A 15,997-nucleotide genomic window follows, 5' to 3' on the forward strand; every position below is an offset into this window, starting at 1 on the left:
CAGTGAATACTTGCAGTATTTGCAAGTTCCTACTGTTTTCTCCAGTAATTGTGTTTAACTTTCGAAAGTGAATGATATTGAATATTCATGCAGGCTGCCTCTGAGGTTACTGAATGTTGTAATTGTTCTGTGTATTTTAAATTACAGCTTGGTTGGTTGTTTATAAATTTGAAGTCACACCTTCCGTAGAACTGTATTAATTATGTCCTTCAGTATTGGGCAATACTTTTTTTTAAAGAAAAATAATACATAGGTGAAAGATTTCAATTTCAACATGAATAATGCATTTTCTGCTGTTTTATTTTTAACACAAATGACAAACTAGTAATTTCAGCAGAAATACCTGATAGCACGTGGATAAATCTGTTTATAACATGGTCATTGTTGAAAACGTTGAGCTCCCATTAAAACACATGGGAGAAGTTGCTCGGTGCTTGCAGGATCTCTCCGGAGCGCTTGGGGCGAGCCCCGGCGGTGCCGGTGCCGAGCGCGCGGTGGCGCTGAGCGGCCGCGGAGGGAGCGCGGGGCTCCTCCCGGGGCTCCTCCCGGGGCTCCCCTCCCGGGGCTCCCCTCTCGGGGCTCTCCTCCCGGGGCTCCCCTCCCGAGGCTCCCTTCCCGGGCTCCCTTCCCGGGGCTCCCTTCCCGGGGCTCCCCTCCCGCCGCCGGCAGCAAGATGCGCTCGCCTGTCCCCGTCCCTCTTGTTCTCCGCTCTCCCTCGACGTTTTCTGGTTTGTTTGTATGACATGTGATTTATGAAGATTGTAGAGGACTGTCTTTTTTTTTTTTTCTCTCACCTGCACATTTCTGGTTAGCAACTGTATGGAAAGTACTAGTTTAGTAAGCTTTGTTAAGAAAAGACTGTTAGGAATTGAATCCTTTAATCATTTCAGAAAGGAAGTGGATCTTCCAGTGTCTTACCCTGAAGCTAAGTGTCATCTCTCCCTGTTGCAGTGGCACCTAAAGCCTGCTAGATGGTGCACATACATGTTGAATGCTTCAGGTGAATCCAAGCTTCAGGCAGGCTGCAGGAGCTTTGCCATTCACTTTCCTAGAGTTGAAATCTCACAGACCCAAACGAAATACATATGTCCTATCTTCATTTATTTCTTCTCCTTTGAGTCCTTTTGGACAGCAAAACTATGAATGTTGCAAAGCCACAGGGTAAACAAAACATAATACATACAAAGCATCTTTCCTAGGTCAGCACGCTATTCATCCAATATCCTGTGTCCTCACAAGCTGGAAAAGAAAACCCAGTTCTTCACCAAATTCTAAGTAAAACCATGTGCATGAGAGAGTCATTGGCAGGAGGTGGGAATGCCTGTGGAAACTTGATTCTGAAATTGCTAGGAATGAATGTGAATGGATCAGCCTCCAAGTTCATTTGTCAGTAATGCTGACACCTGTACAGGTGTCGTGAGCTAGCTGAGACTTTGTTCTGCACAAAAGGTTTTTGAAACATTTGAGGAGTAAGCCCTCACATGAAGAAAATAGAGCTTAGGGCCATTTGTTTCAATTCTGTCATATGTTTGTAAGCTATGAAATGTAATAGTTTGCAGAACTTAATTATTTTCTTGTAAAGACTAAAACGTATAAAAACCAAGCAAACCAGAGTTACAGTGAAATACTTTCAAGTTTTATATCTAAAGTCATTGCTTTACAGTCACAGCATTAAATTTTTTATTTACTTTTTCTCTTGTTGAATGTAAGCAATTTGCCAACTTGGAGCATGAAATATTTAATATCATATAGTCATATAATAAACTTGCCATTTTAATGGAGTTAGCTAAGGTTGGCACTTCCATATGCAAGTTGCTGACTCAGGACGTGAAGTTCCTGTGATTTGGCTAAGCTGAGTGGGTTCTGTTGTGTCTGTTCTGTCTAACAAACTGGTTTTAATCCAAGTGAGTCCCCTTTTTTGTTATGCATTTATTCAAAGTTGGGGATAAAGTCTGTGAAGAGTACTTTCCATATAATTACTTGCTCCATGGTTAAATTTTTTCTTTCATTGCTGTTAGCTGTAGAACAAAAATGTTGTGTGAAAATAATCCTATACTGTGGTCATTACTGTAGCCTAATTAAATTGCAGTTCCTTCAGATGACTGCCAATCGTGTTTTGATTTGACCTCTATCCTTCATGGCATTGTTGATTGCATGTGCTCCTTAAAATCAGGCTTTGACTTGGCTTTCTGAAGCCTTTGCTTCCATTTGCTCTTCTATTATGAGCTTTAACTTTTTTTTAAAAAGGTCACAGTGTTTCATAGGGGCAAAGCTCAGCTGTAGGGGGAAAGATCTCTCAAATAAGCAGATCATAGGTAATTTTCCTGTAGAAACTAGAGGCAGACAAAACAGCTCAAAAGGCAGTGGTTAGTAGTTCTTAAATCAGAACCAATGTGTTTTTCAGTGTTTACAAGATACAGAAAAAAGGTATCGTTTTCAAGATATTTGAAGGTAGTGCCCAGATGTCACCCTTGCTGCCCAAAGACAGGTATAGGAAAGAGAAAAGCATCTTAGGAAATGTAAATGGAGGAGTAATTTTATTAGAATCTGATTAATTAGGGTTATTTTCTGCTCTTATTTCTTCCACAGTGCCTAAATATTGGAGTTTTAGAAGCTATTTAAGTAAAAATATGGTTACTTGGTAGTTGTAAGACAATTCCAGAGGTGTCAGCAGTCTCACTTTGATCTCATTCTCCTTTCACCTGGTCATAGCAGTGAGGAGCACTCACTCACCTCATCCTGGGCTAGCAGAACATTACCAGGAAGATGGTGTGGCCTTCTACCCAGAGAGATGCGTGGCAGCCATCTCCCTCTGGGAATCACCAAACAGATCTCCAACTTCTGCTAAGCATGTGCAGGCAGCTGCTGTCTTCAGAGTCCCCTGCCAGCAGCTTCCCTGAGGACATTGGTATGGCCTGTGTCTTATCAGGGGCTGCTTGTCATTTAGAGCACATTCGTTCTGCCCAAATCTCAATCAGTCACAAAGTGTGGGCTGTCTGCTTCTTAACGAGTTCAGGCTTGTGCTGGTGTCACCAGTGTGCTGGTGGCAGCATGACTCCTGTGCTCCCTTTGAGCTCTGTAGAGGTCCTGGTGCTCTGTGACACAGGAACTTGGGGGACAGTGTGCTTGGAATCAGCCTGTAGGGTCGTGTCTTTGATTTCCCCTAAGTTTGAACCCAAGCAATATCTCACAGTAGACTTGCAAACTTCCTGTTAGGATGCAAATTAATTATTTTTGCATGACTGTCATGTTTTTAATTCCCTGTAGATAATTTAAGAAATTCACCCAAGCCAAGTGTACTTTGATGTGAAAGACACTGGTTAAATGTTCAGATTCAGTTTTTTTTTTTCTCTTGAGTTTTGGGGCAGCAGCATGAAACTAATGAATTAAAACCAGAAGAATGTGTAGGATGGTCTGTGTGTCAAAGTGCAGATAAGGTAGTTCCTGCTTTGTGTCATGGCAGAAAGTGCTTTAGAAAGCTGCATCTTCTCACAGAGGGAAGTAATCCTCAAGGGAGAACATACATCACTTGCAGACATCCTGTGATGGAGTGATGGTTTACTTAACTTAAGAATCCCAGATGACCAAAGCCTGTCTGCTGTGATTTCTTAGTTATTGATGAAGAGTTAGGCACTGATGTCCAGGTCCTAAAACGGATCCTTACAAAGTTCACCACATTTGTCAATGACTAAAAGAAGCCTATCACTTAAAGTTGACATTGAAAAATAGTGATAAACTTCTACATGAATAATGACACGTTGAATGCCTATTAATCTTTCTCTAGACCCATGTCTCTTGTACTTGAGGGTCATTGTGGTGTTGTCTGCTGAATTTATTTTTTTGCTAAAATTTTCTGAATGATGCAAGAATCAAAACATGTAATTTTTTGGAAGCTATTGGAAGCTATTTTCTCTTTAGTACTGGTTCCTTGTGAGGGTACTTATTAATCAAAATTTAAGTACTTATCATGGAGAGATTAACTTATCATGAAGAGATTTACTATTGGTATAAATTACAAGCTTGTAAATGGACCAATATATGCTTTTGTTCTAAAGTAGTATGGAGCTGTGGAATGTAACATTGCCATTTCCAAAAACTGGAGAGGTCAGTGTCGTGTATGTTGCACATTGTCAATTGTAGTAGACTCCACTTTGCCAGTAGGAATGATAGCAAAGAAAAAATAATAGAACCATTTAGATATGATGACTTAAATTTCTGACTATTAAGCGTTATAATCTAAAAATTAATCACCATTTCATTTTCTGCCATATTCTAGAGACACTTTAACTTAAATAGTCCTGATGGCATGTTACTTCATTATCTAACTAATTACTGAGTATGCTTTCTTTTGGGTGGAGAAACACTCAAAAATATATCAGTTATTTTCTGTGTTAAAGTCTTTACAGTTTTATAGCCTTAAGGATACAGTAGCCTTTACGTAAGTAGTTTATCTTCATCGCTGGGTATATCCTTTCTGCATAAGGAAAAGTTTGTCTTTTGGTACATCACTGCATGAATCATTGGGTAGTATTTCTGATTTGCCTCTGTGCTTTTCACTGTTTGCACACTAAATAATGAGCATCACCATGTTCTGATTCATCATGTTTTGATTTGGAAGTTCAATCTTCCTGTATCTGTAAGTCTGATTCAGAGTATGAGATTGTTTTCTAAGGTTGCCTTGTCATTCTGCTACTGTGCTCTTTCCAGCTGTCCCGTAAGCAACACAGCTAATTTCTGTTGAAAGACTGAGTTATTAGAGTAGTTTTAATTAAAACTTCTGAGATGGAGACAGATGACTGAAAGATGCCCGAGTCCTACCTTGATATTGCAGACCTTGTGACTCTTATAAACTTGCAACTTAATACAGGGTAATGATCACTGGTACATTAGGCTAACCTCAATGACAGTGTAGAAATAGTTTGTGACCTCACATCACGGTTTGGTAATATTTTGTTTCCTTTTGTAGACAAGCAGGATTTCCATGAGCATGAATAGCTCATGGAAATGTCTTTTATATAAAGTCAGTAGTCTACATAATTGTCAGTTTTGCTTTAGCCCCGTAGCTCAGTTCTGAAATGCTCTGTCAGAGACAGGATTTCATGCTTACCAGCCTGAGGAGCCCCAGGGATTGCTCCAAGAAGCTCAGCCAGCTTCTGTTCTGTTCTTCTGTTCCACCAAAGAGGGGGCAAATGTGTGGCCAAAACTGTTTTGTTAAACTCAGCTCTCTCACCAATAAATCTGGAGCAGCTGTAGATCAAGACATTGATTAGTAATCTAGTAATTCCACAGCACAATACACAGTTCCCTTTTCTGCGGCTGAAGATCATTGTTAGTAATGCTAAAATAATTGTTGCAGTGCTTAGTAGCTTGCAAAAACAGCTGAAGTGTTTTCAGACAAGCTGCTTCTGCTGCTGCCTGTTTATCTTTAGTGTGAAATAAAGGTAGTACTGTTTCCTACAGGCAGCTGACAGCTTTGTTCAGGTGTGCTATGAAGGGATTAATAATTCATATGATAGTAATACTTGCAACAAAGTAACTTCAGTGATGGCAGCTGTGTCTTGGAGTTTTTTCTGTCTAAGAATTTTTTTCTTGATTTTATTATGTTTCTACATCAGGCTAAATATACAACTTGGAGGTGATCTGTTCCTGTTTAAGAGATGGATTTGCCTACAACAGAGAAAACAAAACTGTATCTTTGTAAGAAACAGGCTCCTTGATGTTTTCTCCTGTTATGGCCATGCAAAAGGAGATCAAACTGGATACAAATTCAAAGGTCCTGATAGATTGCAACACACATAAAAAGTATAGCATTAAAGGACAGGTACTACCATGTAGCATCAGTTGGCATCTTCATTCAGTCTAACTACTGGTAACTAATGACCATGCCAGCTACGTTCTGCAAGCTTGCATTTTAAAGGCTGTATATTCTTAATGATTCATGGATTTACTAAATGAACTATTATAAATTCCATTTAAACTTTTCAGGATTCTGCAGTGCTTTTATTACACTAATGAGCTAATTGTTTAAGAATCATTCACATGATTCATCCTCCTGCTCAGCTTTTTTTTAGAAAAACTTTTAGCTGCTGAAACTCTTTTGACAAACAATATTTATAGCAGTTTGACAGCAGGATGAAGAACAGCGTTTGTCTTTGTAACAGCTTAAAGAAAAGACCTTTCCAGCACCCAGCCATGCAGTTACAATCTTGACCTCTTTCTTTTGCTGGGAACATACATACAGCATACAAGCAGCACCTCCCATGTGTTTTCTTGACCCTTTGACTGTCCATTCACTTCCCATCTGTTTTGCAGCCTTAAAGGAACAGAGGGGGCCCTCTACTTATAAATCTGTCTTTGCAGCTGACAAATTATGTTCTGTCTCTTTAAGGGCATCCTGGGTGGTTTTGCCTTTTTTTTTCCTTCTTCCCCCTTAAAACTTTAGCTTTCCTCTCAGTCTTATCCAGAGGAAAATATAGTATGTGAACAAGAGGAAACTGGCAAAAAATGTGATAGGTACTTTCAAAGGATTCTCTAAAATTCAGCAGGACATGACCTTGCAGTGATCAGGGAATTATGGCAGTGTTTGCACAAAGCATGAGTAAGCGTGTTGCTGCAGGTAACTGTGGCTGGGAAGTCTGCTTTCTGAGGCATTATTTGGAGTGCCTGGGAGTGTGCTATCTCATACCATTTTAACAAGAACTAAAGCTTTCACATGGCCCTTAGAAAATCAAGGAATGTGGTACAAAAGGCTGAACTCCAAAGAGATGATTCCTCCCTCCCCCCTTCTCCACCTGACTGTTTATAGGGGTTTATACAACTATGGAGTTTGTGTCTTAGATAGCCCTAAGGTAAAAATCAGCTTTCAATAGAAAACTTTGGATTGACATCTCTAGTTTTAATGGTGTATTTCTGGGCATTGTGATGAATTCTGACTGACAGGGCTTTCCTTTTTACTAGAGGAAAGATGATGCATTCACAGCAGTAAATTCCGAATTTCTGCCTTTGTGGTTAACTAACCATAACATAGAAGTAGCACAGCAAGCAGTGAGAATGTTTATAGGCAAGGAAGGGATTAAGAAAGGAAGGAAGATGGGGAAAAAAAAAAAGGGAAGGGGAGAACTCAAGTCTAAACACAATCCAGAGCAAAAGGAGCAACAACCATAGGCATTCAAATATCAAAGCCATGTAAACATGAGTTGGAGCTAGAAGTCAGCTTAACATAGAACGTGAGGATTTATAGTAAGATATTAATATATTTTTGTGGTCATTTCATACTGTAGGTTTCATCAAAGTACAAAATAAAAATGGATTTGTGTCCAGAAATATCTTAGAATTTGTTTTGTTGATGCAGTTGAAATTTGATATCATATGTGCACATTTGTAATTTGGAGGGGAAAGCTTTTTGATTTGCCCAAAGTACTCTGGCACAGACAGACATGAACATATTTTAAATTCTGTGCTAAAATTATTGGTTCTTTACAGGTAAATATGTATTTGAATGCCTCAAAATAAATTTATCTTCAGAACCATAAGCAAGACAGGTTTTGTGGACAGAGGCCACATCTCTTAGTAAACCAATTAATACTGCTGGGAAATACAAGAAAACCTTTTCTTGCCTCTAGGAGTGTGTTTGAAATAAATCAGTTTTGCTGATTTTACTTTGCTTTTGAAATTTGTGTTTCTTGTTTGGGATTACTTGGCCTTACATCAGGAGATTTGCTTGATAACTTTCTTTAGCTGTTTCATTTTAGCACTGTTTATTGCTAGCTAGCTAAGCTTGGGTATCTCAGGCAGCAATCAGAAAGCAAACCTTCCTTGTAAAACTGAACCTTTCAGGGGGGTTCCCTTCTGGCCAGGTTATGATAGTAGGAAGGGCAAACTCTATCTGTGCCTGTGTATTTCTGCATTCACAGTGTATTCCAAATCCTCATTACAGTTCAATTAGTCTGGTTTTGAGCCTTTTAGATTTGGGATCACAGGATTAATGAAAAGAAAATGAGCGGGTAGCAATATCATTTCATATGGAGATAAGGAGAGACTGAGCATGAATGAGGATCTCAAGACTTCTGAATAAAGAATTTCCTCATTCTGTCAGTGAAGTTTTATGGGATATGGAGGAAGGATTATGGGAATATTCATGACCAGATCAAGAGGCATAATGAGTTGATGTATGAACCAGCTTATCTTTTAGGTAAACATGGGGCAAATGGGAAATAGAATAACCATTCATGGCTCCTAGGCCTGTGAATTTTACTGTTCTAGGTTGGAAACAAGGGTTTAGTTACAGTTATTCTTCATTGATTTAATTTGATTTTTGATCAGTATTTAACAGGTGCTGGAAGAATTGCTTATTTGTAACTTCAGGTCTGCATTAGAGCTAGCAAAGAGCACATTGTCTTTCTAGAATCCAGTGTAAGCAATATGTGTATTAAAACTTACACAGTACCTTGTAATAAGTGTAGCACTTTTGTTAAAGTCCCTTTTGTGACATGGGAGCATTGTATAAAAGAGCTTGGGTAGTTCAACCAGTTACAGAAGTAATTTGCTAGCAAGCTGGATGCTTTTAATCTGTGGTTTACTTATCCTTGGAAAAACACAGTGTCACAAGACATAGAGCAACAGGTCACTTTTTGTCTAGCCCAAAATTTACTTCTGCATTAAGTATTCTTACCTGAAACCCAGATGCTTTTCTGTGTTTGGCATGCATTCCTCAAAACAGTAATTGTAACTTACAAGTACAAATTGTTACAAACACTGATAGCTTGATCTAAGTGTCAGTCAAAACCCTACAGATGTGGATACAGAGCTTGTGCATTTCACTTTTCCTAAAGTTGGGTAACATCTTATTCTTGAATTGTGGGAATGAATAGTTGTTCCACGTACAAAGTCACATGGTGCTGATGAAACTGCACAGTTACACCAGAACTGCAGGGCCTGCACTTGCACTCCTCTGTTAGAATTCTCTCCAAGCACTTATATTTACTAGTTTATTAAGATGAGTGTTGTGTAAATGCATAACTGCCCTCAGCCTGTTTAAAAAGTGAACCAGTTGAGCAGACTGCTTCTCTGAGCTACAGAATGGACTTGCAGAAGTGTTACAGGTTGCCTGGGATCTGCTGCTGCAAAAGGCTTTACCATGGCTAAAAATACAGGACATAGCATGAATAATTGCAGCTATTTGGCACTCATTGTAGCTGTTCTTTTTTAAGAATAGCCAGCATATTATTTCAAAGTATTAAATTACCTCAAGACCTCATAATTACTACAGTTAAGTAATCATTTCAATTCAGTCCAAGTATAAAAACTAATAAAGTGCTCATAGTATGCAGTCAATTTTAGTATACGTGTTCTCTGAGCAAACAGAGCTGATTCAGTATGTTCTGGTGGAATACATATTTGCTATCCTGTTATTTTAATATGCCTTAATCAGAAAATTAGAATAGATTTGTTGGCACAAACCTTTTTTTTAAGGGTGAAATAATAATTACAGGGTTTTGCTGATGCTATTAATTTCCAGAGCTGGAATATTTCATTAGCAAGATGTTGAGAAAGGAAAATACTTGCATTTAATACTGATAAATCTGCCTGCTTTCACTGGGTCTAATGGCTTGATCAATACAAAGAACACACTTGGGAAAACATGTTGCAATTGGGAAAAAAGGTGCCACAGAAAACCACTGAAGGCACAACATAAAAGAGATCTTCTGAGTGAGATCTCATTCCCAGTTATCACAGGTAACTGCTGCTCATTTTGGAGAGCAGGGTTCAGGATTAATAATTTCTAATCCCAGAATCATTATAAAATATTTGGGGTTGGAAGGGACAGTAAAGATAATTTTGTTCCAACTTCCCTGCCATGTTCAGGAGCACCTTTCAGGTTGGTCAAAGCACCATGCAGCATGGTGTGGTCAATGAATAAGTTATTTCTGTCCAAAATAGTAGAACATTATTTCAAAGGCTGTTTTTGTAAACATTCATTGAGCAACAGTATTGGAAGCTGAGCTAATTAAGTTAATTAATTAAGTTACCTGAATTAATGCCATAGAAATATTTTCTCTACACTAGAGGTTTATATACTGTCATGCAATGCCTGTTCTTTTTTTCATTTAAAATTACAGTAGTGAAAACAGTTTGCATGTGCTCAGTAAGGAGAAGTGATCATAGGACTACCTTTTCTTCCATTGATGGCTTTCAAGGTTTCTACTGAACTAAATCAGAGTTAATTTTTTTTTTAACCTGGTAAAAATCAGCTACTGCTGTTTCTTAATTGCCAAGGTACAGCTTTTGCCCTCACACTGACTGTAATCTTCATTTAATATCAAAGTACCTTAAAAGAAAAAAAAAAATCAGCTGAAATTCAATAAGATTCTTTGGTGTTTTCTGTAAGAGTTGAGTGTGATTCAGCTCCACTGTACTTCTGTTTGTAGATAAGCACCACTGGGGAGGGCATGCTGAAGTGTTGAAAGTGTCAGTGGCTTACCCTTCATCACCTCAGAGCTGCAAGATAAAGAGAGAAGCTCGAGGTTTCTTCATACTCATGCAGGCTATTTTCCATACTTTATTTCAAATACTTACTGAAATTCTCTGTTTCTGTTAGAACAGGACTGCAAGGGTTTGCTGAGTTGTTGTTATTGTTATTATTATTACTCTAGAATGGATTTTATGTTTATGTTTGGGTTTTATGTTTGTTTGTGGGGTTGATTTCTGTTAGAACAGGACTGCAGGGGTTTGCTGAGTTGTTGTTATTATTATTACTCTAGAATGGATTTTATGTTTATGTTTGGGTTTTATGTTTGTTTGTGGGGTTGTGGTTTTGTTAGATCAAACTTTCAGTTTCCGTATCTACGTTAGAGTTCTCTTTAGAGGTAATTTTTTTCCACTTTTGCTTACATATCCTATTTAAAGCTGATTGTTTTCTTTTTGTTTTGCTATTACTTCAGCTCAGCAAAGTTGATAACATATGGTATTGATAAAGAGAAGAAAAAATAAAAGTTTTTTTTAAAAAGCTCAAACCCTGTATCTCAGACAAGGGAACATATGGCTTTAATCCAATAGTATTTTTAGCTTGGAAAAAAATATTTGTCTGTGTTTATGCTCATCTAACTTATTTTTGTCTGTCCTATTGCTCTCCCCCCGTTCCTTCATATTTCTGAAGTGTGTGTTTTTCATGCCTATAATCACACACAGAAGGAGCTTCAAATGAGGATGTGGTGAGAGAGAAATCAGGAAATCTCACAGGCTTTGGATTCCAACTGTGTTCTAAATCTTGCTTCATAAGCAATTTAATAAATCAAATAGGTTATATGATGACAAGTGTTGTATGGAATTGAGAAAAGAGTGGAAAAATGCCTAAGTCCCTGGATTTTTTGCAGTCTATTTTGCCTTTTCATTCCTAATAACTATTTGTAGTTGTGGTCTTGTTTTGGTAGGGAAGTAAACTCCCAGACTTAGTTTTTGTATAAAATGAGATTCTGCCCACATCCATCTGGTTACTACTGAAATGCAAGAAAACAAAATGCAAGTTTTAAACATTCTTAAGATTGTATCTGCCCTTCGGAGGAGGTGTCTTGAATACTGACCTGTTTCCCTGAAATTCTCTTGGGTGAAAGGGCATGAGCTTTCAACTTTATTTAGAATGATTAGTGGTGTTTGTTACACTTGCTGTGGAGAATGAGGACATTTGGTTAAAGAAGGGGCTGGTGGGCATTATTTAAAACCTGAGAGCTCCCTGCGTGTAACAAGTGTACAGTAGTTCTGCTGTGCATCATCTGATGGAAGTTTCAGGTTTTTGAAATACACTTCTAGTATTGGATTCCTTCAGGAAATTTTTGAATTATTAAATTAGCAAGATAATCATAAAATATATCTGTAGTTCTTTGAACAGGAGAGGGTTTTCTTTTTTCTGATGCAGAAAAATGTTGTAAACCTCTGTAACTGAGAAACAAAAGGCTTGGGGTAATATTGATGACAGCATTAATTTTTGTTTGTGCTTGCATGTTTTGGTTAATGGTTTTTGTGTGGGTTTTCTTTTCTTTTGGTACCTGTCCTCAGGTTCTTAATAGTAATAAGTATTTGAACAGGGATCTTTTTATTTCCACCAGAAAAAGTTCGGGAAATCCAGGAGAAGCTTGAAGCCTTCATAGAAGCCCTCCATCAAGAAAAGTAGATTGTTCAAGTAGGTAATCATGTTTTGATCATAAAGAGATTGCTACAGTTATCTCTCTATAATTTCTCTATATCTCTGTATATTATTGCTCTATATAAAATTATCCATCTCATTTAAATGCATGTTTTCATACAGATTTTGTGAAAATTCCTATTTGTTCTGTTCTCTGGCTGCTGCTGCTTCTTGCTTCTAATCTGCAGAACAACACTTGCTGCTTTTACACTACAAGCAGATATGAAACTTAGTAAAAATACAATTACTGACCAGTTACTTAAGTATTGTGAATCACTGTAGGCTACTTGATTACTTTCAGTTCAATATTTTTTTATTTGTATTACGAGAAGAAAGCATAACTAGCTGGAATCAAAATTAATGGAACACTTTTCTATGGAAGCATTTTGGTTCTTTTGTTTTCCTTAAAGACACTGTATATTGTTAGCAAAAATATTTGCGTGCAGGTAATTTCCAAATCTCATTTCTATTAATTCTCAAATCCACAAGCTCAAGTGCTGTCATACATTTGTACATATTTTAAAATAATTGTCATTCTGTTTCAACAGCAGCTTTACGCAAGAATGCGATCTTCTCCAGGATAACTTGCACAAAGACTGAATTGAAATGGCTTTTGTGTCCCATTCTCTTTCCTGTCTTTTGGGGAGCATCCTGAAATGTTGAAGGAGAAAGAAAATAATGTCCCATGGGATTGAGAAGTTCAGTTAAAATCCACCTGCTCATTTAATTTTTGAAGCTACAGAAGAATCTGATTTGTGTATTAATGAGATCACTTGGGAGCTTGCTGAAGTTGTACATTTAAGTGGTTTTTTTTCCTGAAAGGGGAAAATAAGCTTGTTATTTTTAGTGTGTGTCTTGTATGGTAGAGCTGGATCAGATTCATAAAATTATTTTATCTGCTGTCATTTTCTTGCCTGCAGATGATGCTGGGAGTTTGACATAGCATTTTGGTATTTGTATGTACATCAAAATGCCCTTCTAAGTAATGCCATTTGTATCTGTTATGCTCTGTGCTGAAGCATTTGCTGATCACTGTGGTACAGATTGAAAAGCATTGTATTGACATCCTGAGAGGAAGTGGTGGATTTTGTTAAACTCCTGAACTATTGAGAGATGTCAGCCAAGCAATTCTTGTAGTTCTTTCACCTGAAAGCACAGACTGCTATTCAATGACACCTTAAAAGGTTTAGGCTCAGGAAATAATGTCAGCAGCTGGTCCTTTTACCTGTTCTTTCCTTATATATGTTGTTACTCTTGAATGTCAGCCGATTACATTTCATTTCTGGGATTGCACAGACTCAGATTTCCTTGTTAACTCCTCCCTTCACCTTAGGTACAGAGTAACCTGATGGAATAGGTGTGAAATGTAAAAAGAATGTACAATTCCAACTTCTCCAACTTCCTAACTAAAAGAAAAAGGAAAAATGTTATTAATTTAATTTTTACTAATAGCTACTGTAAGACCAAAATCACTTATCTAAGAATGTTATGCACAAGGTCCTTCCACACCCACTTGATGTCTGTCATTCAGTAAAATTAGTAAGGCACTGAAAACTGCCTTTCTGTTTTGCCATAGAAATGTTACTTCAGACAAATTTAAGCATGATATAAGCTCTCTATCATAGGTGCCTGGTGGTTAATCACCACCACATTTCTCTGCCCACACTTTGCCACGAATGATCTGGATACACTTCTGAATACTTGTGTGGAAGAAGGTGTTCGGCCTGAAACAGTTTGTGTTGCAGTTGTCTGATTATGTACATTGAAAAACTGACCTGGATTTATTTGCCCTTTGGAAAAGGCAATTGATTTTGATATGTAGAAATTAAAAGAGAGGAATCTGAATGTTTTCCAACAGATATTCTTTTGGTTTGCTCTGAGAGGAAACAATACAAAGTTTGGAAAGATGTTCCCCAAATGTTTGGACATAAAAGATTCAGCCATGTGGACAAAAAACCTAACATAAAGCTTAAAATTATGTTGAAAGGGTGATCTAACTGAATGTTTGGAGATTTTCTGTTTAAAATTAATTCCTGAAAATGAGTGTTTAAGAACCGAAAAATGAAAAAATGGCTTTTGTCATGACCATCCTCTGAAGATAACTTCAGAAATGTAAGTTTGCCTAACTTTGAAGGCAGACACCTTTGTGTATAGCAAGTGAAAGAAGTCTGTACTTTGTAAAAAAAACCAAACAAAGAAACAAACAAAAACTTTTGCATTTACCTAGAGATCACTGTTTGAAACTTCTGTGTAATGTAAATGTTGCAAAATATTGCATCCAGTGGCCCAACATTCATTTCTTTTAGTGTGATGTTCCTATGGGTTTAGTTCCAACTTCTCTGTGCTGCTCATCTAAGACTTAGCATGATGTAGTCCATGGAAACTAGGTATTTATTGAATAAAAATGTAACTGAAGGAATAATAAAATGTGGGTTTTGAACACGGTGTTATTGCACCTAACTAAGAAGTCGCTTTGACCTTCTTTTTCTCGTTTGTTAAGTTGTGAACAAGGGTACATTAATGATATCAATATGTGTTAGTGATATCAAAATGTCTGGTTGAGAAGAGCTGGGTCAGCACCAGGTCAGCAGGTACTGTACCTACTTTTATCTTTATTATATAATTGTACCATTTATGTAATACATTTAGACAAAGATCTTATATCAAGCAGCATGATAAGGATTTGCTGAATATTACAACAGTATTGAGAAAATACTTTACAGAAAACACAATTATTTAAACTGCCTGAAATTCATGTGGCTCTGAAGGGTATGTTATTTCAAACTGGTTTGCACAAGTTCATGATATTTTTCTGTATTTCGTAGGCTACCTTCAGATTCTGGAAACAGCAGTTCATTTTAAGGAGCAGTGACTAATCTGAAATGTCTGTATCTTTCTGAGTTTAAGGAGGAGAATTACCAAATGTAAATATTGTTGTTGTTCCATAAATGGATATTTCATTTCCAAAGCATGTTCATTACTATTATGTAGATATGCTAAGCTATTTCTTTTTTTTTTTTTTAATCAAATGAACCATTTATGAGCCACGGTTTAAATACTAATGGCCAAGAGGTATTCTGACACTTTTTCGTAAAAAAAAGATACAAATAATGTCTTTTCAAATATCAGGAATTACCCCTCAGTGGCTACAAGTAACCTCATCCTAAATTATCAGACTATCAGAGAAATATAATATTTTGGAAATGTTTAGAAGTGTAAAAAGCAAACATAGAGGGTGAATACATCAATGAAATTCTTAGTTATTTCACATGCACTGGTGTGTGCTCTTTCACTATCAAAGCCACATGAATCTGGTTCTTTGCAGAGAATATTTTTGAACATAAACTGAGTTATGATGTAGTTCCAAGGCTAAAGTTTTAGTGAATTTTCATGTATCTTAACGTAGCTTAGTAATTCTTAGCAATTGTATTTAAAAAGATGCAAGAAATTTCATAATTTGAAATGTAGAAATAGGGAGATTTCTAAACCTGACCCAGGACTCCTTGAGTCAGCTAGAGCTCTTTGTTCTCAGTGGGATTTGGTACTGGAGAGCTCTGTGGGATGTGTCAGGGGAGATACTGCTGTATGAACTGTCTGTAGATACCTCTGTGTTCTTGCAGAGTTGCAGCATGAGATTTTTTTTGACTGTTTGGAATGTGTTTCTGGGTCCTGAGGTGCTTTAGGGAAGTCTTCCAGCAATGCTTCCTTGCACAGATGGGATGTACAGTGGTAAAGTTTACTCAGATTCTGAGAATACCCTCACAAGAACTTAACATTAATGGCTGTCTGAAGAAACTTACCATCTTGGTGAATTACCAT

At 37.3% G+C, this 15,997-nt stretch overlaps 1 protein-coding gene across 5 annotated transcripts in view; it reads left to right on the forward strand.

Annotated features, from left to right (window-relative positions):
- OPA1 (OPA1 mitochondrial dynamin like GTPase) overlaps positions 1 to 14,642 on the forward strand; it is a 50,148-nt gene extending 35,506 nt beyond the window's left edge. For 4 of the 5 annotated variants that reach the window (XM_039722290.1, XM_039722293.1, XM_039722292.1 and 1 more), the window contains 2 exons: positions 12,102 to 12,175; positions 12,727 to 14,642. In XM_039722290.1, the coding sequence (XP_039578224.1) occupies positions 12,102 to 12,166 (65 nt within the window). In that variant the 3' untranslated portion in view covers positions 12,167 to 12,175; positions 12,727 to 14,642. The remainder of the gene's footprint in view (positions 1 to 12,101; positions 12,176 to 12,726) is intronic. The other variant, XM_039722291.1, reaches the window with a different exon arrangement.
- Positions 14,643 to 15,997: the final 1,355 nt, after the last annotated feature.

The sequence above is a fragment of the Passer montanus genome, unplaced genomic scaffold (genome assembly GCF_014805655.1).
Source record: "Passer montanus isolate IOZ18808 unplaced genomic scaffold, ASM1480565v1 scaffold48, whole genome shotgun sequence".
Classification (NCBI taxonomy): Eukaryota; Metazoa; Chordata; class Aves; order Passeriformes; family Passeridae; genus Passer; species Passer montanus.